Here is a 21,836-nt window from a genome sequence, read left to right as displayed (position 1 = left end):
GCCACACTGGTGACCCCCGCCTCAGATGCCTGCAAACCAGCTTTCTGCCAAGGGCCCTCCTCCGTCTTCTGCTAGTGTTGGGCTGTTTCATGGCGCTCATCCTCCCGCGATGCTCTAGAAGGATAGACAGTGTGTGTGGACATTCATCCTTCTCTTTAGCTGCCCAGGTTCTGACCCCCTCCTATCTAAGGGGGACGTGGTCGGTGGCATCCAATAATGTCACAGAAGTGAAACCAGCTGGACACCGTCCCCAGCTCCTCTTACAGCCTAAGACCATGTGGGGGCCCTGGGCTTCTCCAGGCAGGTGCAGCAGCTGGGACTCTGGCCAGCCCTTCAAAGAGTGCAGTGCAGGGGCCTGTCTCCCTCCTGAAGGCAGCAGAGCTTGCCGGACAAGCTGTTAATACAAGGGTCCTGAGTTGCAGAATTCAGTGGCAACAGCAGGAATTTCCTCACCTGGCCACTCTGAACCTGGATTTTGGGCACTGCTGCTGGCTGCCTACAGCTAAGCCTTCTCTGCTCGACAGTTCTGTGGGCGTTTTTTCCTTTCTGGCTGGGTCACGGTTGCTGTATGTGCGTTTCTCTAGTTATGGATAGCAGGGTCTCCTCTCTAGTTTGGCTGCATGGGCTTCTCGTCGCGGTGGCTTCTCTTGTTGCCAAGCACAGGCTCTAGGGCATTTAGGCTTCAGTAGCTGTAAGCCGTGAGCTCAGTAGTCGTAGCTCGTGGGCTCCGTTGCCCTGAAGCATGTGGAATCCTCCCAGACCAGGGATCGAACTCGTGTCCCCTGCATTGGCAGGTGGACTCTCAAGCACTAGACCACCTGGGAAGTCCTCTGTGGGCTTTTAAGTACTCTTTGGATCACTTCCCTTTTGCTTTCAACACTGTGTCTGTTGCTTGCAACAAGAATCCTAACTTGATGCACATGGATTCATCACATTGTGAGAAAAACCAGAGGTTGAGATTTTCAACACTGATTTAAGAGACTTTCTACTTCTATAGAAGATCTAAGTGTGAAACTCAGTATCCAGGCATGCAAGTTTCCTACCCCAAACACCAAGTACGGTTCGCTAGCACAATTATATCAAGGATTGGGGGAAGAGGAAGTCCTACATTAAAACCTTCCTTTGTTATTATCAGTCTGTGTAGGAGGGATATGATTTGGACCCATGCTATAAACAAACTGTGGGCCTGGATCTTAGAAGAAGGCTTTAAGACACACATATTTATTTTGCCTTAAATTTGGTTCTTTAGGAATGAGATGGTTTGGTGATGATTAATAACAGGATTGTTTGACAAAATATACAAAATCCACATCAAACTCAGTGTCAGGCAGAGGAAGGAAATCATCACCAGCACCACTGGCTGTGGGTGGGGTGGTGATGGGCTGGCACCCACCAGGAAGAGAAAGGCAAGAAGCGCAGTCAAGTTCATTATCTTCCTCCCTGGAAAGCACAGTTTGAATTCCGTGTTGAATAAGGTAGAACATTCCTCAGTTCTCACTGTGCTGGGTAACAGGACAGGCTTGGTATCAATTTGCCTTGAATTTCTGCCCACTGCCCAGGTCCGATCCTCTTCCAATCCGTTCTTCACTCCTCTGCTTCGACGGAAGATGCAGCTTTCTGCTGCCCCCTCTCACCCTGTCTGGTGCCCTTGTCCCAGCAGTGAGAATGGGGCCGAGTATAGAAGATGGACCTGGCACCCAGGGCCGCCCGGGTGGGGGCTCGTCCCCGCATGCCCTCTGCGGCCTCAGGTGCCTCCTGGACATGACAGGAGACCCCCGGTCCCCCACGTCAGGGAGCAGAGTGATGGTCCAGAGAGCCCAGTGCAAGCTGTTTGAGGTAAAACTGGGCGCGGCCAGATCCTGAGAGAGCCATGGGGATGTGCTCTGAGGCTGAGTGGAGCTGCAGGTGGGGTCCCCCCTTCCCAACGCCCAGGGAGCTGAGGGGCTGGAGCGAGAGGGCTGTGAGTCTGAAACACCAGAGTGAGCAGGAAGGTGGCGTGTGCTCTGGCAGATGTGTTCGTGCTTCAGAAACTGAGGGGGGGTGGTGCACAATGTGTACATCAATTCAGCTTACACTCGCTGGTAACATTTAGGTATGGCTTAAAGGGAAAACAGTATCTATATTATGATGCACCTCATTTTGTTTTAGCAGCTGCTGCTGACTTGCCTGCCCTACACCCACTCTCCTCAGCAGTTTTTAGATATCCAGTGGCAAGTTTCCTAGGCCTAGAGAGAAATTATAATTGGTCTTTTCTAGGGGCAGACCTATCTAGGTTTTGAGAAACCTAAAGCTTCCATAATTGGGGAGTAGAGAGAATTTTTTTTTTTTCTGAGAAAAACTGTAATACTTAATACAAAATTAGGTGCCATAGACTGACAAACTATAAAGCAAATTACAGATTTTAAAAAGCTAGCAAATTCTACAAACATCATGAAATCCTGATGAATAACATCACCTCTGTATTAAGGGTGGCCATTTAATACATTTTTTTCCCTATAGTGTTGGGCTCTGTCCTCTTTGATCTAAGTCCAAAGCTTAGGAGAACTTAGAGGCTCTGTAAAGGAATTAGGAAATACTACAGACAGACTGAGGTAAGGTCAGGAAGGAAATTTCCAGAAATGCAGATTAAACAATCTGAGATGGGTAACTGTTCTGTTTTTATTACTTGCTGTGAAATACAGTGTGAATGGATGTCCACGTGGAAGCATACCCCTCCCCCCCAGGTCTGGTTCCCAGTGGCCACTCGGGTTAGGGGGGGACGCACTACCACTGAACTGAGCCTTTTCTTCCATGTCCACTGAGGTTGGTCACGGCTTCCCCAGCGAGAATCGACAGAGGAGAGGCACCCTCAGCCCCAGGGGAGCACAGGAGGAAGGCACTTGTGATGAGAGTTGTGACAGCACACCTTTCGCACTGCAGCATTTCTCAAATGGAAGGCTCAGGTCCAAAGGTCTTGGAATTTTCCAGACCTTCAGGTGGATCCGTATACCAAAACTAGTAATTCCTCTAACCGCTTAATGTCTAATACAACAAAACTTTACTCATCCTCAAACAGAAGCCAAGAATAAGGCAGATTCAGAGATGACTAATACATAAATCCAAGTGGACATAAAAGTCTTGACTCACTTGACAGATAATACACAAAAAAGCAAAAGCATAAACCTAAAAGGGAAAAATGTCTTTAACTGATGTGAAATAAATATTGTTGAAGTTCCAATTCTTCATTAGAAATTTCCAACTCCCATTTTAGTTAACAAGACAGCTGACATATAATCTCTTCCAGTGTTTCCAGAACACATCCTGAACCCTACCTTGTCAGCCACCTTTGAGGTAACATGAGCTCTTTCAGTAACAGCCGGTGCTTAGCGAATGTAAAGCAAAAGGCCCCAGAGCTGGCTTCATTTCACTGCTAAGATGTGTTGCTCCCCTGTCACCACGACTTGCTGCTGGGCTTGGTGGGCTCTGCTCAGGGGCCATGGGAGGGAAACTCGAGGGATGCACGCTATCCTGAATGAAGGACATCTTAGGAAAGCAAGAGAGCATCCCGGTGGATGAGATGAGATACTGGTAACAATTACCGGACTTCTCAGAAAAGTGGAAAAAGGCTATGGTATTTTCTAAAATGATCGATGGTGCATGACCAACTTCTTGTTTCAAAGGGTTTGAAACATCCAAATAATAGTCAGGTGTCTTGGTTTGATATGGGGAAAAAAGGAAATAGAAATCTCTTCTCCCATCCAGGCTTTTCTTTAGCGGTTTTCTAATTGACATTTGGGCTGAGCCAGGCACAGGGGCTGCTGAAGCCACAATCTTGTCATTAGTGAGTAAATCTCACCTGACATTCTTTGTAAAACATGTACTACCAGATCTTGCCAGATGTTTCTGGCGCCTTTTCACAATGCAGAGAGGGAACAACTTCTACAAACTTGTGGCTGTTTAGAAGTGGCCCCGTCATCTCATCATGTGGAGTCACTGGTTAACCTGCCTGGGCGAGGCTTGCTCTCGCAGCTCTGTGAGGAGCTCCCTGGCCAGTTTTCTCGACCTACGGGCTTCCATGCAAAGATGATCCCATCTGTACAAAGTATAGTCCAGGAGGCCAATAATCTCATTCATTATCGCATCCGTCTGAGCCATCTGGAATGCGGACAGAAAAGAAGACAGATTAGAACATTTTGCAGACAGACTTGTCTCTTCCTCAGTGGACCAACCCTAACCATCCTGTCTCCAGAGGCAGCTGCGTTCCTATCAGCTCCAGAGGGCTCTTGTTTATTTTCAAGGTGATGAGCAAAGCAAGACCATTCTCAAACCTTGGCCATCTCGTGAGCAGAGTCATTTCCTAAAGCTCAGACACACAACAGCTACAGACAAATGCTTTATTTCTTGAACACCTGTCACAAGCTTTGGGGGTTATTTGCTGTGAGCAATAGAGGCAAATGAGCATACTATGCTTGACTTTCTACAAAAGGCTCACTCTAATATGAGAACTGGAAAATGCTGAAAAGAGAGTGCCACCTGTTCTCACACAGACAGCTTTACAAATGGCATTCTTGGGCTCGCGGCTGGCCCACTCGTTTGTTAATAGGCACCTAAGGTTATAACCCCCTTCATGGATCACAGCCTTGTTGAATGTCAACAGTTAAAAAGCTAAGATCATGGCATCCGATCCCATCATTTCATGGCAAATAATAGGGGAAAGTGGAAGCAGTAACAGATTTTATTTTCTTGGGCTCCAAAATAACTGCAGACAGTGACCGCAACCATGAAATTCAAAGATGCTTGTTCCTTGGAAGGAAAGTTATGACAAACTTAGCACATTCAAAAGCAGAGACATCACTTCGCAGACAGAAAGTCTGTATAATCAAAGCTATGGTTTTTCCAGTAGACGTGTATGGATGTGTGAGTTGGACCACAAAGAAGGCTGAGCACTGAAGAACTGATTGATGCTTTTGAACTGTGGTGCTGGAAAAGACTCTTAGACTGCAAGGAGACTAAACCAGTCAATATTAAAGGAAATCAATCCAAAATATTCATTGGAATGACTGATGCTGAAGCTCCAATATTTTGGTGCAAACAGCAGACTCATTGGAAAAAACCTTGATGCTGGGAAATACTGAAGGCAAAAGGAGAAGGGGTGGCAAAGGATAAGATGGTTAGACAGCATCACCAACTCAACGGGCATGAGTCTGAGCAAACTCCGGGAAACAGTGGACAGAGAAGCCTGGCATGCTGTATGCATCCATGGGGTTGCAAAGAGTTGGACACGACTTAGCAACTAAGCAACAACAACAAAGGTTTTGACACTTGAATTGAAGGGAAGCAGGAAACACAGAAAGTGTTATTTCTGCTAAATACAGCCTTAGTTGTCGGTACCCTTAAGTGCCGTTTTCCTAAGAGTTTGGTTCAACAGAAAGGGGGAGAATCTCACAATCTATCTGTGTGAAGAATTTATTGTGCTTTTTCAGACACAAGTATATAAGAACGTCTGTTTTTGAGAGTAATCTATGCCTTTTTGTTTCTTTTAAATATAGAATGCTTCACAAATCTACATGTCACCCTTGCACAGGGGCCACGCTAATCATCTCTGTCTCCTTCAGATTTTAGGCTGTGCACTGCCAAAGTGAGCACCACGTATGTGTTTGCTGTGTGTGAGTCAAATGTTTGAGCCGCCTGAGCAGCCCAAGGCCAGGCTCCTTCCCCGTGTGCACGCTGGGCCCTTCTGGTAGGACGACCAGCTGCCCTGGTCCACCTGGGACTCTCCGGAGCCCAGGACAGCCTTCAGTCCCACGCCACCTCTGTCCGTGAGTCAAGGCAGATCACTCGGCAGCACGGGTGTTGAGTGAGTGAGAGCGGGGGACACCCTGGGCCCCTAGACGATGCTGGTGCTCCTCGGCCACCTACTGGCAGCCGCCCAAGCCGAGAGGGTCTCTGCAGGGGCTCGGGGCGGGGGCGGGCTGCTGGCCTGGGCAGATTTGATGTGGCTCTTGGTGTCCAGATCATCCTGTCTTGGCTTTTACTTAGAAGCCATCACTGACGCTCTGTGCAAGCCACCTCAACTCCCACGTTCCACTCCAGGTCTCCAGTCACCCGCCCCACTGCTGCTGAGGGAGGGACGCTTGGCCAAGGGCATCTGTTTGGGGCTTCAACTCGTTGTGAGCTCCGCGACGACAGAACTGAACTCTGTATTTCAGATCCAGGCTGCCTTTCGGCTGAGAGCGCTGTGGTCCAGCAACAGAAGACTGAAGGAGACCGAGAGAGAAACGTGAACTCAGAGCAGCTCATGGGGGCAGGAGAGGATGGGCCTCAGGGGCTGGAGGAACCTGGGCCCCAGCTGGGCTCCTTGTGCCTCATCCTCATCACAGAGGCTCCAAGGAGGAGAGAGTGGAGACGGTAAACCAGGAGCAGGGGGCAGAGAAGCCGAAGAACAAGGGGCGGGCGGGGCAGGGCTTCTGACCAAGGGGCTCAGTGGGGACTCAGAAGCTGAGCCCTGGGGCTTGTGCGTAAGCCCAAGGAAGCAGTCGGTGGGGAGCATCCTGCGGCAGAGGCTAGGGTGTGGGGCCACGAGGAGAGGAAGCTGAGCTGACGGCACACGGGGCCATTCGGGTAAGGCTGGAACACGGTGCAGAGAGCACAGGGCTCAGAGCCTAGAGCTCACACAATGACAGCAAGACCAGGACCCGGCCGGGGGCTGGCTCCGCTCCCTACTCTCTTTCTCACCAAAGCCAGGCCAGGGCTGGGGTTCAAGGCTGTCCCACCAAGCCCAGGCTTTCCCAACTGGCCACCACCTGCTCCCAGTCAGGGAGACCTGGCCCGGAGGTCTTCCCAGGGGGCTCGAAGAGGACCCCGGGGGGAGCCAGTGCTGGGGGTACTCGTCGCACCTGTCCTGCTCGTAGCCATGCTTGCTGGGCTGCCTTCAACGGTCCATGTGGCACTACAGGAAGTCTTCGAGTAGGAAGGCCAGTATGTTAGTAAAGACAGTTCCAGAATACCTCTAAGGATAGCTCCCAGGAGGCACTCTGAGCTACGACAGGTTCTGAGGTGCTGGTCGGCCAGCGCCCACCTGCCTAGGGACCAGTACAGGAAAACAAACACCGCGTCTCAGCCTTTAATGGTTTTTTTTTTTTTTTTTGGTAGCTGAGCTGACTTAGAAAGGTGAATGAAGATGTGCGGGGGTTTTCCGAGCTCCCCTAGGCTCTGCTGTAGATCAGCAGTGTTGACTGGGGTTGAGCTATTTTGTGGGAATTGGCCTCTGGCATCGGAGACAAGCCTGAGCTTGGTGACATGACCAGCTTCTGAGTCATAGGGGCCGTCCTGTGGGTGAGACCTAAGAGGGTGGTCCGTGTGAACGTGGACTGTTCCTGGAATGGAGGGAAATATGGTTGGGATACGGAAGCAGAGAACTGGGTGTCTCTGAGGAGCTTTCTCTGGACTGGAGTCTCTCGCACCCTTTGGGCCGGGACTCTGTAATCTCTCTGGCCTGCTTTCCAGCCCCAGGGGGACAGGATGTGGGAGGAGCAGGAGCGCACAGGCTCAGGGAGGAAGGGCGGCCAGGCCGAGCAGGCTCCTTGGGCTGAGGCCCCTCCCCCAGGTTCCAGGGCCTGGGCAGGAGGTCAGAGGCCAGGCAACAAAAATACCACCGACGCTTGCATGATTCAGAAGTGCCTGCCTCTGACTTTTTTATTTTTGAAAACAGGTTTTCTTTTATATATGCGTACTAAGTTGCTTCAGTCGTGTCCAACTATTTGCGACCCTATGGACTATAGTCTGTCCATGGGATTCTCCAGGCATTTCCGCCTCCAGGAGATCTTCCCGAGCCAGGGATCAAACCCATGTCTTTTAGTTTCCCTGCATTAGCAGGCGCCACCTGGGAAGCCACTTCTCATATATATATGTTTGTTTGTTTTAATTTATATATATATACACATAAATATGTGTGTGTGTGTGTATATATATATATATATATATATATATATTTTTTTTTTTTTTTTTTTGGCTGTGATGGGTCTTAGTTGTGGCATGTGGGATACAGTTCTCCCACCAGGGATTCAACCTGGGCCCCCTGCATTGGAAATTCAGAGTCTTACCCAGTGGACCACCAGGGAAGTCCCCTGAACTTTTAAAATAACTTTCAATTTTAAAACAGTTTTAGATTTATAGTTTGACCAAAAAGATAATACAGAGCAATCCCATACCCCCACACTCAGTTTTCATGTTAACATCTTATTAGTTTAGTACGTTTGTCAGAATTAATGAGCCAGTATCTATTCATTTTATTAACCCGACTTTTAGGTCAGACTTTATTCTGACCTCAGTTTTTCCCTAATGTCCTTCTTCTGGCCCAGGATTCCATCTAAGACACCACATTACATTTAACCATCGACTCTCCTTAGGCTCTTGTTGGCTGTGACAGTTTCTCAGACTTCCCTGTTTTTGATGGCCGCGACAGTCTTCAGGAGTATTGGTCAGGTATTTTTGTCAAACGTCCTTCAACTGGAGTTTGTCAATTGTTTTTTTTTCATAATTAGACTGGGGTTATAGGTTTGGGGTAGGAAGGCCGTAGAGGTCAAGTGCCATTTTCGTCACTTCCCATCAGCGTGACCTAGTACTCCTGATGTTGACCTTGATCACCTGGCTGAGGCAGTGGCTGACAAGTGACTACTATAAGTTATTCCCGGCCAGAGAGGAAAGTTAGTTGATACCCAGTTCTACAGGTATGAGGACATTCTTTAGCTCTCACCTATGGAGTTCTCCCACCCCAAATGGATTTGGAGGTGAGATGTGCATTTTATAAAAGCACACGACAGATCACTGTGCTGGGGTGGGCCCTGAGGAGATGGCACCCCGCATGTGACAAGCAAGTCCTCTTCTGCTCTCAGCCACACCCAGGCTCTGGGAGGTCTTCTGTCTGAGCCCTAGAAGATGGCCTGACAGGCTGGCTGTGTGGCCTGCCTGCCCCACATACCTTGTTCTCCTGGGACCAAGGAGAACCTTCTGGGTACTGGTGACTGAGTTTCTGGCAGTCCCACTGGTCACTGGGACTTGCTTCACGTTCACATTCAAACAGAGCAGGAGAGAGCAGGAGGGGTCCTCTGGGTACTGGGAACATTCCTTTCTTGATTTGGTTGCTGATTGCATGGGAGTTTTTGGTATGTAAAAATTCAAGTTATACTTTAATGTGCATGTATTATAAAAAATTAGAAACAGAAAAAAAACCCAGCAGTTTTTTTGAGATGAGCTTATAACATAAAATTTGCTATTTTAACCATTTTTAAACGTACAATTCAGTGACATGAATTATATTCACAGTGTTGTACAACGACTGCTACTGTCCATTTCCAAAACTTGCTCATTATCCCAAACAGGCAGTCTGCACCACTCCCCCCTCGATTCTACTGTCTGTCTCTATGAATTGACCTATTCTAGGTATCTCACATGAGTACAGTCACATAGTATTTGTCCCTTTTTTGTGTCTGGCTTATTTCACTTAGCCCTCAAGGTTCATCCATGTTGTAGCATGTGCCATTCATTCATTGTAAGGCTGAATAATATTCTACTGTATGTACAAAGCGTATTTGGTTTATCCATTCATCTGCTGATGGGCATTTGGCTGTTAGGCATAAAACTGCTATAAGCAGGAGTGAACAAGTATCTGTTTGAGTCCTTGCTTTCAGTTCCTTTGGGAACACACACAGAAGCAGAACAGCTGGATTATACGGTGATTCTACCTTTAAATTTTTGAGGAACCATCAAACTGTTTTCCACAGTGGCTGCATCATTTTAACATTCCCAACTGGGAAAGGTGAGTGTTCAATTTCTCCACGTCCTTACCAAGACATGTCTTCCATTTTGTTTGACTTGTTTTATAGTATATGTCCTAGTCCCTGGGTCAGGAAGATCCCCTGGAGGAGGGCATGGCAACCCACTCCAGTATTCAATCCCATGGAAAGAGGAGACAGGCAGGCTACAGTCCATAGGGTCGCAAAGAGTCGGACACAACTGAAGCGGCTGAGCACACACACTATGTCCTAGTGGGTATGGAGCAGTGCCTCACTGTGGCTTTGATTTGCATTTCCCTAAGAGCTAATGTACATTGTCACCTTGCTTATTTAACTTATATGCGGAGTACATCATGAGAAACGCTGGGCTGGAAGAAACATAAGCTGGAATCAAGATTGCCGGGAGAAATATCAATAACCTCAGACATGCAGATGACACCACCCTTATGGCAGAAAGTGAAGAGGAACTAAAAAGCCTCTTGATGAAAATGAAAGTGGAGAGTGAAAAAGTTGCTTAAAGCTCAACATTCAGAAAACGAAGATCATGGCATCCAGTCCCACCACTTCATGGGAAATAGATGGGGAAACAGTGTCAGACTTTATTTTTTTGGGCTCCCAAATCACTGTAGATGGTGATTGCAGCCATGAAATTAAAAGATGCTTACTCCTTGGAAGAAAAGTTATGACCAACCTAGACAGCATATTGAAAAGCAGAGACATTACTTTGCCAACTAAGGTCCGTCTAGTCAAGGCTATGGTTTTTCCAGTGGTCATGTATGGATGTGAGATTTGGACTGTGAAGAAGGCTGAGTGCCGAAGAATTGATGCTTTTGAACTGTGGTGTTGGAGAAGACTCTTGAGAGTCTCTTGGACTGCAAGGAGATCCAACCAGTCCATTCTGAAGGAGATCAGCCCTGGGATTTCTTTGGAAGGAATGATGCTAAAGCTGAAACTCCAGTACTTTGGCCACCTCATGCGAAGAGTTGACTCATTAGAAAAGACTTTGATGCTGGGAGGGATTGGGGGCAGGAGGAGAAGGGGACGACAGAGGATGAGATGGCTGGATGGTATCACTGACTCGATGGACGTGAGTCTGAGTGAACTCCGGGAGTTGGTGATGGACAGGGAGGCCTGGCGTGCTGCGATTCATGGGGTCTCAAAGAGTCAGACATGACTGAGCGACTGAACAGAACTGAACTGAACTGAAGAGCTAATGACCAACCTAGACAGCATATTAAAAAGCAAGACATTACTTTGCCAACAAATGTCTATCTAGTCAAAGATACGTTTTTTCCAGTAGTCATGTACAGATGTGAGAGTTGGACTATAAAGAAAGCTGAGTGCTGCAGAATTGATGCTTTTGAAATGTGTTGGAGAAGACTCTTCAGAGTCCCTTGGACTGCAAGGAGATCAAACCAGTCCATCCTAAAGGGAATCAGTCCTGAATATTCTTTGGAAGGACTGATGCTGAAGCTGAAACTCCAGTACTTTGGCTACCTGATGCGAAGAACTGACTCATTTGAAAAGACCCTGATGCTGGGAAAGATTGAAGGTGGGAGGAGAAGGGGATGACAGAGGATGAGATGGTTGGATGGCATCACAAACCACGAGTTTGAGTAAGCTCCAGGAGTTGGTGTTAGACAGGGAAGCCTGGCGTGCTGCAGTCCATAGGATCGTAAAAAGTCGGACATGACTGAGTGACTGGACTGAACGGAGGAAGGATTTCTTTGTAATTAGCAAATGTTTTTTAAATTTAAAAATTCAACTCTTTGAGCCACTGCAGTGAGCGCATTTTCAGTGAAGTCTTGTTTTTCTTCACAAGGAAGAAGAGTCATGCACGATAACAAAAAGATGGCCTGAGGAGATAGGAGACTAGCTTTCAGCCTGGATCCTGGCTATGAGCTGTGTGACCTGGGAGCAGTCTCCTTCCGTATCTGCGGCCCTCTTCCCTCCTCTATGCCATGCAGGTGTTGCACAGGGCAGGCTCCCCGTCTGGCCTGGCTGACTCTTCCCTTCCTGTCCATCCATGCTTGATGGATGGGACACAGGCTCTTCAAAGGCCAGGCCCTTGAGTGATAAGCCACGCTTCTCCTGGGTTGGGAATGAGAACCAGGATGCCAGAAAAGGGGAAACTTACGAGCGTGATGACTTCCCGGGCAATCGCGTGTCCTCCAGGAGCCCAGAGCAGGAAGTACAGGAGGAGGCGTCTGACCAGCTGCTGACAAGCAGGCGGTCTGGGGTCTCCACCTTGGTTCTCTTCAGCTGCTGCCTGCAAATCCCTGGCCGAGAGGGCTGGACTCCTGAACAGCTTTGTGAGGTGGCCAAGCACTGTCTTCACCTCCACCTGGGAATATAATTTCAAAAGAAGAGATCAGGGGAGGGTTGGGACATGTGTGGGGCTAGAATGATTCTGTTCTCTGAAGCAGCCCCAGAAACAGGAGAGGACTGGTGCCCGAGGGAGGGCAGAGAGGGTGGACCATGTCTGAGTTTATACACTGCTCCACACAAACCCAAATGGGCGTAATGGAAATTTCTTGACTTTCGTCTTGCTCACTAAGCAGCCAGGGCACCATGCCAGGAATTGACCTTTTTTTGTTGTTGTGTACAGAAGGAAATGGAGAAAAGTCCTCAGCAGAATGTAGTCATATTTTTATATTGTGGGAAAAAGAACAAAAGGCTCCTTGAAGACTTGCTCACTATCACAGCCACAGATCAATTAAAGCCCCGTGCTTGGACCTCCATTGAGTCCATGTGCTGATAAGAATGAGGTTTGCCTTTTGCCGTCTTTGGTGGGGAGGAAGTGCCGGCTCAAACAGACACACACCCCCCCCCCCAACATTTGTTTTGTTTTAGACACTGGGACACTGTTCATACATATTTAAAGCTCAAGCAGAGGTCACAAGTCTGTGGAATCCATATAATAATAGTGATTGTTACAGGTCTGTGGATTGTTTCTGCATAAAAAATATTTATTTCATGCTGAGCCTTCTGTTTGCTGTAAGAATGGTACATCAAGTTGTGACTTGGAAAACAAAGCAAAACCTGAAAGTTGTAGATCCAAAATGCCACATGGACTCATGAACAGCTATGCTCCCTTACTTTCAAAAGAACACTTAGGCCCACTCTAAAAATGCCCATGACCAATTTTATGGATTTTGTGTGAGTTCTTTTTTTCTCTGAAAGTTAAGGCTTCATTCAATGAAGTTTGTCATAAATCCCAACATATTAGCACTGTTGTGTGAGCAACTCTGACCACAATGCAAGACCGTGAGAAACTGCACCCGGGGCCCTTCCGTGGCGGAGGGCCATGTCCTAACAGGAGAGGGCCACTCCCTCAGCACCTCTTGTCTGGGCCCATCCTGATGGCATCCACAGGAGCCCCCAACCGTCCTGCATCTAGGCTGGTCTGCAGAAATGCCGGGGCTTAGGCAGCGATGCCTCCATAATCATGTTCTTCTTGTTCATCTTCTCCCTCACCCAGTACTCCCTGAGGCTTGTCTTTTTTCTTTCTCTTTTACTCCAGGCCACCTTTCCTTTCAAATACCTTCCTCATATGCCAAAAACGTTAATGCTTTCTAATCTTTTAAGGAGAAAAACATAAGCTTTCTTTTCTAAGTATTAATTTTTATCCTGCAGTATGAAAATTTACATATGCTTACTGTAAAACATTTGAACAAAAAAGTAAAAAGAAAAAAATCAAAATGACGGTAACCACTATTCAAAGAGACTTATTAAGAGTGAAGTTTATTTATATCTTTGTCATTTTTTTTTCTATGCATTGTGAACACAGCACTCACTATATACAAGGAACTGTATTCTAGGGTTTTCACAGTGCACTATAAACAATTTACCATTATCTATATAGCACAAGTTCTTTGATAACATGATCTTTCATGGCAGAATGCCATTCTGTGGCTGTGAAGTCAAAGTCGCTCAGTCGTGTCTGACTCTTTGCAACCCCATAAACCATACAGTCCATGGAATTCTCCAGGCCAGAATACTGGAGTGGGTTACCTTTTCCCTTCTTCATGGGAATCTTCCCAACCCAGGGATTGAACCCAGGTCTCCCACATTGCAGGTGGATTCTTCCCCAGCTGAGCCACAAGGGAAGCCCAAGAATACTGGAATGGGTAGCCTATCCCTTCTCCAGCGGATCTTTCTGACCCAGGAATCAAACTGGGGTCTCCTGCATTGCAGGCAGACTCTTTACCAACAGAGCTATCAGGGAAGCCCATTCTGTGGCTGTAATACACCGCAATTTATTTAGGCAATATCCTAACTACTAAAAGTGTAGGCCATTTCCAGTTATTGCAGTTACAAACAACACTGCAATGATCCTGTATATAAATCTTTACACAGCTCTCTAATTACTTCCTTAGGAGAATTCCTAGAAGGAGAATGACAGGGTTGAAGTGTATGAACCCTCACTTAATTTTTGAAAGTATACAAACATAGGAAGTTTTTGTTTTTTTATCATGATTCAGTTCAAAGTTAACAAAAGGAAGTGAACACTGGCTGGCAGAGAACACAGTCTGCAAAGACAGGAGTGGGTATTTGCACAGGCCGTACTGCATCCCAGGCAGGAATGGTTGCTCTTCGCCGCTCCCACCTCGAGCTCCCATCACCACCTGCGCCAATCTTGAATCTCAAGGATGCCCAGCAGAGGTGACGTTTCCAGCCACAGGACACTATCACATCCAGTTCAGTATTGTGATTTGACTATGCCTTTTAAGGTATTCTCACGGAGAATTCCACGGACAGCGGAGCCTGGTGGGCTACACAGTTCATGGGGTTACAAAGAGTCAGACATGACTGAGCGACTAACACTTTTAGTTTCACTTTAAGGCAAAAGCACAAGTAATGTCAAGCTCAGTCAAACTGTACGATAATCATGTTTTTAAAGGTAGTTCACAGTCTGTCAAGTCACCCAACACACCCATCAAAGGGATTAAGCTCACAAAACCCAGGGGAGTGAGAACTATGTATTAATACTACCAGTTTAACTAAGAGAGCTGGGCCCCACTGCTCCCCAGGATACCACCCGCATCAGGGCCCCAGTCCCAGGCAGACAGCCGCCTCGGACGGAACAGCTAGGAAGGAAACTGACGTCCTGGCGCTAAGCTCCTCCGAGTGATCTAATCTGTTTTTATCCAGGCTGCCAAAGTACCCCCTGAGTGAGAACTATGTGTAAGTTTTATTAAAAAATAAACCAAAGAAGGACTAACTTAGCTGGTAGGAAGATATGCCAATGCAGAACTCTCTAGAAAATAAATCTTATGGGACTATTTACTTCTCTATACTTCAAAAGTAATCTGTCAGTTTCTATGATCCATACCAAATTTAACATAAAACCTACCAGTTTAGCTAATACAGAATCAAATATGAAATATATATAAAAAGCTGCAGAAATCATTAGTATTCATATGTGCTGTGTGCTCAGTCGTGTCTGACTCTTTGCAACCCCACGGACTATAGCCTGGCCAGGCTCCTCTGTCCATGGGATTCTCCAGGCAAGAAGACTAGAGTGGGTTGCCGTTTCCTCCTCCACAGGATCTTCCCAACCCAGGAATCAAATCCACGTCTCCTGTGTCTCCTGCACTGCAGACAGATTCTTTACCCACTAAGCCACCGGGGAAGCCCGAAAACAAACTAGGATTCTCTTTAATGTGATATTTTAAAAGGGAAAAAAATAGTAAGCTCTCTTTTTAATCTGATAGAAATCTTGAAATACATGTTAATTTCTACTAAAAAAATGTTCTATTTGGGATCCAGAATGATCACCAAATTGCAACTTTTTGAAATCACAAACTTTTCTTGCCCCTGCCATGTAACATGCTTTTAAACAAGTAAAATACACAGCCATACTGAACTAGTCTCTTTTTTTTTTTTCAAACAACAGAAAACATCAAGCAAATGGAAGCACTGCTCTCTACATAAAGAAACCCACTCCCTTTAATTATTAAAATCAGGAAAAAGTGGTGGCAGTTGAACTTTTAAAAACCAGCAAATAAATGTTTGTAAGGAAGGCGCAAATGCCTTTAATCAATACATGGCTCCTGTAATTATATTCCACACAAAATAACAACTGTCTTTGCCATGGACACTGAGCCACTCCTGTACTTTGCTGCTCTGTTATTTAGGAAACGACCAAGTCTTTTTTTCAGAAGCTAAGTGGTTAATATCATGTGATTACTTTAGTAAGAGTTCTAAACAAAGCCGGTACTGTGAGGATCTACTGACTGATCCAAGAAAGGACTCAAGTCAAGAGGGAAGCAGACACAGCCAGGCCGCAGAGAAGAAAGAGGATGGTGCTCCTCAGCAGAGGGTCAGGCCCTGTATGACAGTCCCTGGAGGGTGCAGCCCCCAGGCCGGCATGCCTGTGATTCAGGACAGAGCAGCAGTGACGAAGGAGAGAGAATGGCCCAGGGACAGCAGGGCTGCACTTGTTTCCTCGGTGCCTCCTGCGAGACCTGGCTTCCCGGTCCACTCCTGCCAGCAAGAAAATATCTTGACTGCACACCCAGGTCCCACTCACTCTTCCAGGCCCATGGCTTCCTGTACCTGCTGAGGTGCCTGGAGGTCAGTGAAAGCCAAACCCACCACCGCAGGGTCCCTTCCTGCACCCGAGAGACCATCCCCGAGGCCGCATGCCTTGGGCCGTGCCACCTACCATGATCTGCGCTCTCTGCTGATGCCCGGCGCCTGGGCTGCAGCTGAAAGCCAGGAGCCACAGCAGGGCCTCTGGGGGTTCAGCCTCAGCTTCTGACATCAGTAACTGCTCAGCCGTGATATCAGCCCATCCTCCAAAGTGAACAAACAAAAACCAGCTCTCAAAGGGGCCTCCGTAGGACCTGGGACAGAAACAAAACACATGGCAGTTAGGCAGCTTGATTTCTTTTCCCGTTAGGTTTTTAAAGGGACTGTAGTGTCTGTGAATGGTTGGCTTCAATTGTTCTTATCCACTGAAGTACAGCTTGTAAGGAATTCAAGTCAGGCTCAGAGAAAGAGCTCAAAACGCCACCCTGAACCATCACAGGATGTTCAAAGGCAGGCTTCCCTAAACCACCCGTACCCTGAGGACCTCAGACTTTTATATATTGACACCCAGGGCCCCTGAGTGAGCACAGACATTGGAGAAAGGAAGTTTTGGCCCATGACCAGCAAGAATGATGCAAGATGAGAACCCGCGGGTGCACCACTCTGCCTTCTGCCTGGCCTGCACAGCTGGGCTGCTATGGAGATGGGTCCCCCCAGCCACAGGGCAGCCACCCAGGTAGCCCAGAGCAGAAATGAAGGGACCCCTTGAAGTCCAGATAGAGCCCAGAGAAGGGATGCAGGCGGAAACACGTGCTATTCCTTTCTCACAAAAGGTTCTAGTCAATTTTGGCAATTATGAGTTTTTCAGTTTAGTTCAGTTCAATCACTCAGTTGTGTCTGAGTCTTTGTGACCCCACAGACTACAGCATGCCAGGCCTCCCTGTCCTTCATCAACTCCCGGAGCTTACTCAAACTCATGTCCATTGAGTCAGTGATGCCATCCAACCATTTCATCTACTCTCGTCCCCTTCTCCTCCTGCCTTCAATCTTTCCCAGCATCAGGGGCTTTTCCAGTGAGTCATTTCTTTGTATCAGGTGGTCAAAGTATTGGCATTTCAGCTTCAGCATCAGTCCTTCTGATGAATATTCAGGACTGATTTCCTTTATGATTGACTGGTTGGATCTTCTTGCTGTCCAAGGGACTTGCAAGAGTCTTCTCCAACACCACAGTTCAAAAGCATCAATTCTTCGGCACTCAGCTTTCTTTATAGTCCAACTCTCACAGCCATAAATGACCATGGCTTTGACCAGACAGACCTTTGTTGGTAAAGTATTGTCTCTGCTTTTTAATATGCTGTCTAGGTTGGTCATAACTTTTCTTCCAAGGAGCAAGTGTCTTTTAATTTCATGGCTGCGGTCACCATCTGCAATGATTTTGGAGCTCAAGAAAATAAAGTCTCTCACTGTTTCCATTGTTTTCCCATCTATTTGCCATGAAGTGATGGAATTGGATGCCATGATCCTAGTTTTCTGAATGTTGAGCTTTAAGCCAACTTTTTCACTCTCCTCTTTTACTTTCATCAAGAGGCTCTTTAGTTCTTTGCTTTCTGCCATAAGGGTGGTATCATCTGCATATCTGAGGTTATTGATATTTCTCCCAGCAATCTTGATTCCAGCTTGTGCTTCATCCAGCCTGGCATTTTTCATGATGTACTCTGCATATAAGTTAAATAAGCAGGGTGACAATATACAGCCTTAATGTACTCCTTTCCCAATTTGGAAACAGTCTGTTGTTCCATGTCTAGTTCTAACTGTTGCTTCTTGACCTGCATACAGACTTCTCAGGAGGCAGGTCAGGTGGTCTGGTATTCCCCTCTCTTGAAGAATTTTTCATAGTTTGTTGTGATCCACACAGCCAAAGGCTTTGGTGTAGTCTATAAACAGAAGTAGGTTTTTTTCTGGAACTCTCTTGCTTTTTTGATGATCCAATGGATGTTGGTAATTTGATCTCTGGTTCCTCTGCCTTTTCTAAATCCAGCTTGAACATCTCAAAGTTCACGGTTCATGTACTGTTGAAGCTGCCTTTCTTTGGGACTGGAATGAAAACTGACCTTTTCCAGTCCTGTGGCCACTACTGAGTTTTCCAAATTTGCTGGCATACTGAGTGCAGCACTTTCATAGCATCACCTTTTAGGATTTGAAATAGCTCAACTGGAATTCCATCACCTTCACTAGCTTTGTTCATAGTGATGCTTCCTAAGGCCCACTTGACTTCGCATTCCAGGATGTCTGGCTCTAGGTGAGTGATCACACTATCGTGGTTATCTGGCTCATGAAGATCTTTTTTGTATAGTTCTTCTGTGTATTCTTGCCACCTCTTCTTAATATCTTCTGCTTCTGTTAGGTTCATACCATTTCTGTCCTTTATTGAGCCCATCTTTGCATGAAGTGTTCCTTTGGTATCTCTAATTTTCTTGAAGAGATCTCCAGTCTTTCCCATTCTATTGTTTCCCTCTATTTCTTTGCACTGATCACCGAGGAAGGCTTTCTTATTGCTCTTTGCTATTCTTTGGAACTCTGCATTCAGATGGGTATATCTTTCCTTTTCTTCTTTGCCTTTAGCTTTTTTTCTTTTCTCAGCTATTTGTAAGACCTCCTCAGACAACCATTTTGGCTTTTTGTATTTCTTTTTCTTGAGGATGGTCTTGATCACTGCCTCCTATACAATGCCAGGAACCTCCATCCATAGCTCTTTAGGAACTGTGTCTATCAGATCTAATCCTTTGAATCTATTTGTCACTTCCACTGTATAATCATCTAAGGAATTTGATTTAGGTCATACCTGAATGGTCTAGTGGTTTTCCCTACTTTCTTCAGTGTAAGTCTGAATTTGGCAATAAGGAGCTCATCATCTGAACCACAGTCAGCTCCTGGTCTTGTTTTTGCTGACTGTATAGAGCTTCTCCATCTTTGGCTGCAAAAAATATAATCAATCTGATTTCGGTATTGACCAGCTGGTGATGTCCATGTATAGAGTATTCTCTTGTGTTGTTGGAAGAGGGTGTGTGCTATGACCAGTGAGTTCTCTTGGAAAAACTCTGTTACCCTTTGACCTGCTTTGTTTGTACTCCAAGGCCAAATTTGCCTGTTATTCCAGGTATCTCTTGACTTCCTAGCTTTGCATTCCAATTCCCTGTAATGAAAAGGACATCTTTGTTGGGTGTTAGTTCTAGAAGGTCTTATAGGTCTTCATAGAACCATTCAATGAGCTGTATATCGAATTCTTTCCTCTCATCATGTATTCATCAGAGCTGAAAAGTTAAAGCTTTTGTGAAGGTGTCCTTTTGTCACATAGGGAACTGGGAGTTGGAATAAAGGATAGACTCTGGTTAAGGTAAAGACCCACTAATTTTGCTCAGAGACAGTCCTAGCAGCCTAACATCTCCCGTGGGAGAAATGGAGCAGGACTAGCCTGAGATCACGTGGTGCAGAATCTTCCTTCTGAACTGGGGAAGCTCCTATAACAGGAGAGCCCTGGGCCCCTTTCGCAGTGCTCCATCCTTGCTGGATCTGGGTTCACAGTCCTCTGCTAGGCTCATGGAATCCTGGAGCCAGCACTGCCCCCCACCTCCTCAAGCCACTGCTTTCCTCCTGTCCCCCGAGAACAAGTGAGTAAATTGTGAAATCTAGTTTGCCAAATAATGACAGAAAAGGAACAAAGAGGGGCATTCGTCTTACTTCCTTGTCTCCACAAGAGGGAGAGCTGATGCTCCAGGGGCCACCTGAGTGGTGGGCTGGGTTATGGTCCAAAGGCAAGGAATAGGCTCCATGGGGTCTCCTTCCTGCAGGCCTCACAGACGAGTAAGCTGAGGAGGGTCTCCCCCATCCCCCTTGCTCCCACGTGGGCATCCCGCGTGGATCACGGTTCAAGGCCTGGGAATTCTCCCTCCTTTCCTCTAGCAGTTGAGTGGGTAAGGCAGTCCCATGGGGCTGGCTGAGAAGGTGCCTAAAGCCGCTCACAGACCCCTCCCAGCAGGTGGCTTGAAGCCTAGTGGAGGCAGATCTGGTTTAGGCAGGGCCCCCAAGAAGTTTGGGGCCTCAATCCTGCTCTTCAACACAGATAACCAGACGGTGCATCGGGGGCTGCCGGGCATGGCAGGTCGTTAATATGGCTAGTCCTCTGATGCCCACTTGGCTGTCTGTCTCTCCTGCTGGTTCTGTCTCTCCTTCTGGTGAGAGTTTTGGGGTGGGGTGAGTAATTGGCACCCAAACCTGCATCAGTGATGATGAGCAGAAGAGCACCGGCCACAATTTGTGATGACCAGTAATGAGATTATAGAGAATTTCAAGTAGGAAAAGTAGCAAAGGGAACGAATGAAGACAGTCTTAGTAGACTAGTGTGCGTGTGTGCATGCTAAGTCGCTTTAGCCATGTCCGGCTCTGTGTGACCCTATGGACTGCAGCCTGCCAGGCTCTTCTGACCATGGGATTCTCCAGGCAAGAATATTGGAGTGAGTTGCCATTTCCTTCTCCAAGGGATCTTTCCGACCCAGGGATTGAAGCGGGTCTCTTACGTCTACCTGCACAGACTAGTATAGACAATGAATAAAATGCTCTAAAGCAAGGAAGTTAAGAGGAAGCCGGGGGGACTGTGTTGCAAAGAACTTAGCAAAGTCTAAATGTGAGTGGTCCTAGGGAAATATGTGTGTTATTTCCCTAATATTATATTTATCTAATATAATGTTAGAAATTATGTTAGACAAAAATTTATTACAAAGAGGAGGAAAAGAAACATTTCATCCTACCATGCAGGAGAAGTTTAGAATTTCCTTCCCTAGAGAGGCAGAGTAGACAGAAGGGCCTAGAGAGATGCCACCCTTGTTCTGCAAGCCAGGGGGAGGGGGGTGGGTGGGGGGTGCAGCATGTGAGCAGTGCTTTTTTCCTAAGGTCCAGTCTATGTATTGTTATACTTGTACATTTCAAAATCTAACACCAGCCATTACTCACATGCAGCCCATTTAATCTGAGCTGCTTGCAGTGCTTCCTCCACTTCTTACTCAGCAATGTGTATGCCTGTTTGGGGTATATGCAGCCATACCTCATTTTACTGTGCTCCACAGAAAATGCTGTTTTTTCCCCACAGATTGAAGGTTGTGGCAATCTGGCATCAAGCAAGTCTACTGACTTCATTTTTCCAACAGGATTCGCCCACTTCCTGTTTTTGTGTACATTTTGGTGATTCTCATAAAATTTCAAACTTTTCCATTATATTGATCACGGTGATCTGTGATCTGTGGTGTTGCTACTGTAATTGTTTTGGGGTACCATGAACTGTGCCCATATAAGCTGATGAACTTAAACGATTAATCTGTGTGTTCTGACTGCTCTACCAGTCGGCTGTCTTATCTCCTTCTCTTTGGGCCTCCCTATTCCCTGAGATACAACAATATTGAAGTTAGTCCAACTAATGCCCTTTTCTTTAATTGGAAAAGACCCTGATGCTAGGAAAGATTGAAGGCAAGAAGA

General features: G+C 46.7%; 1 protein-coding gene and 1 non-coding gene across 6 annotated transcripts in view; both read right to left on the bottom strand.

The window, feature by feature from the left end:
* Nucleotides 1–1,196: 1,196 nt before the first annotated feature.
* FANCC (FA complementation group C) overlaps nt 1,197–21,836 on the bottom strand; it is a 324,685-nt gene continuing 304,045 nt past the window's right edge. For all 5 annotated transcript variants that reach the window (XM_042243052.2, XM_060409072.1, XM_004004090.6 and 2 more), the window contains 3 exons: nt 16,444–16,624; nt 11,911–12,117; nt 1,197–4,134 (listed from right to left, as the gene is read on the bottom strand). In XM_042243052.2, coding sequence (XP_042098986.1) covers nt 3,970–4,134; nt 11,911–12,117; nt 16,444–16,624 — 553 coding nt within the window. In that variant the 3' untranslated portion in view covers nt 1,197–3,969. The remainder of the gene's footprint in view (nt 4,135–11,910; nt 12,118–16,443; nt 16,625–21,836) is intronic.
* Nucleotides 5,519–5,621, bottom strand: LOC114113333 (U6 spliceosomal RNA). Its single transcript, XR_003588389.1, has one exon. It is a non-coding gene; the product is annotated as a U6 spliceosomal RNA (small nuclear RNA).

The sequence above is a fragment of the Ovis aries genome, chromosome 2 (genome assembly GCF_016772045.2).
Source record: "Ovis aries strain OAR_USU_Benz2616 breed Rambouillet chromosome 2, ARS-UI_Ramb_v3.0, whole genome shotgun sequence".
In the NCBI taxonomy this organism is placed as follows: Eukaryota; Metazoa; Chordata; class Mammalia; order Artiodactyla; family Bovidae; genus Ovis; species Ovis aries.
Note: the sequence above shows the minus strand (reverse complement) of the source record. Positions and strands in the feature narration are given on the sequence as shown.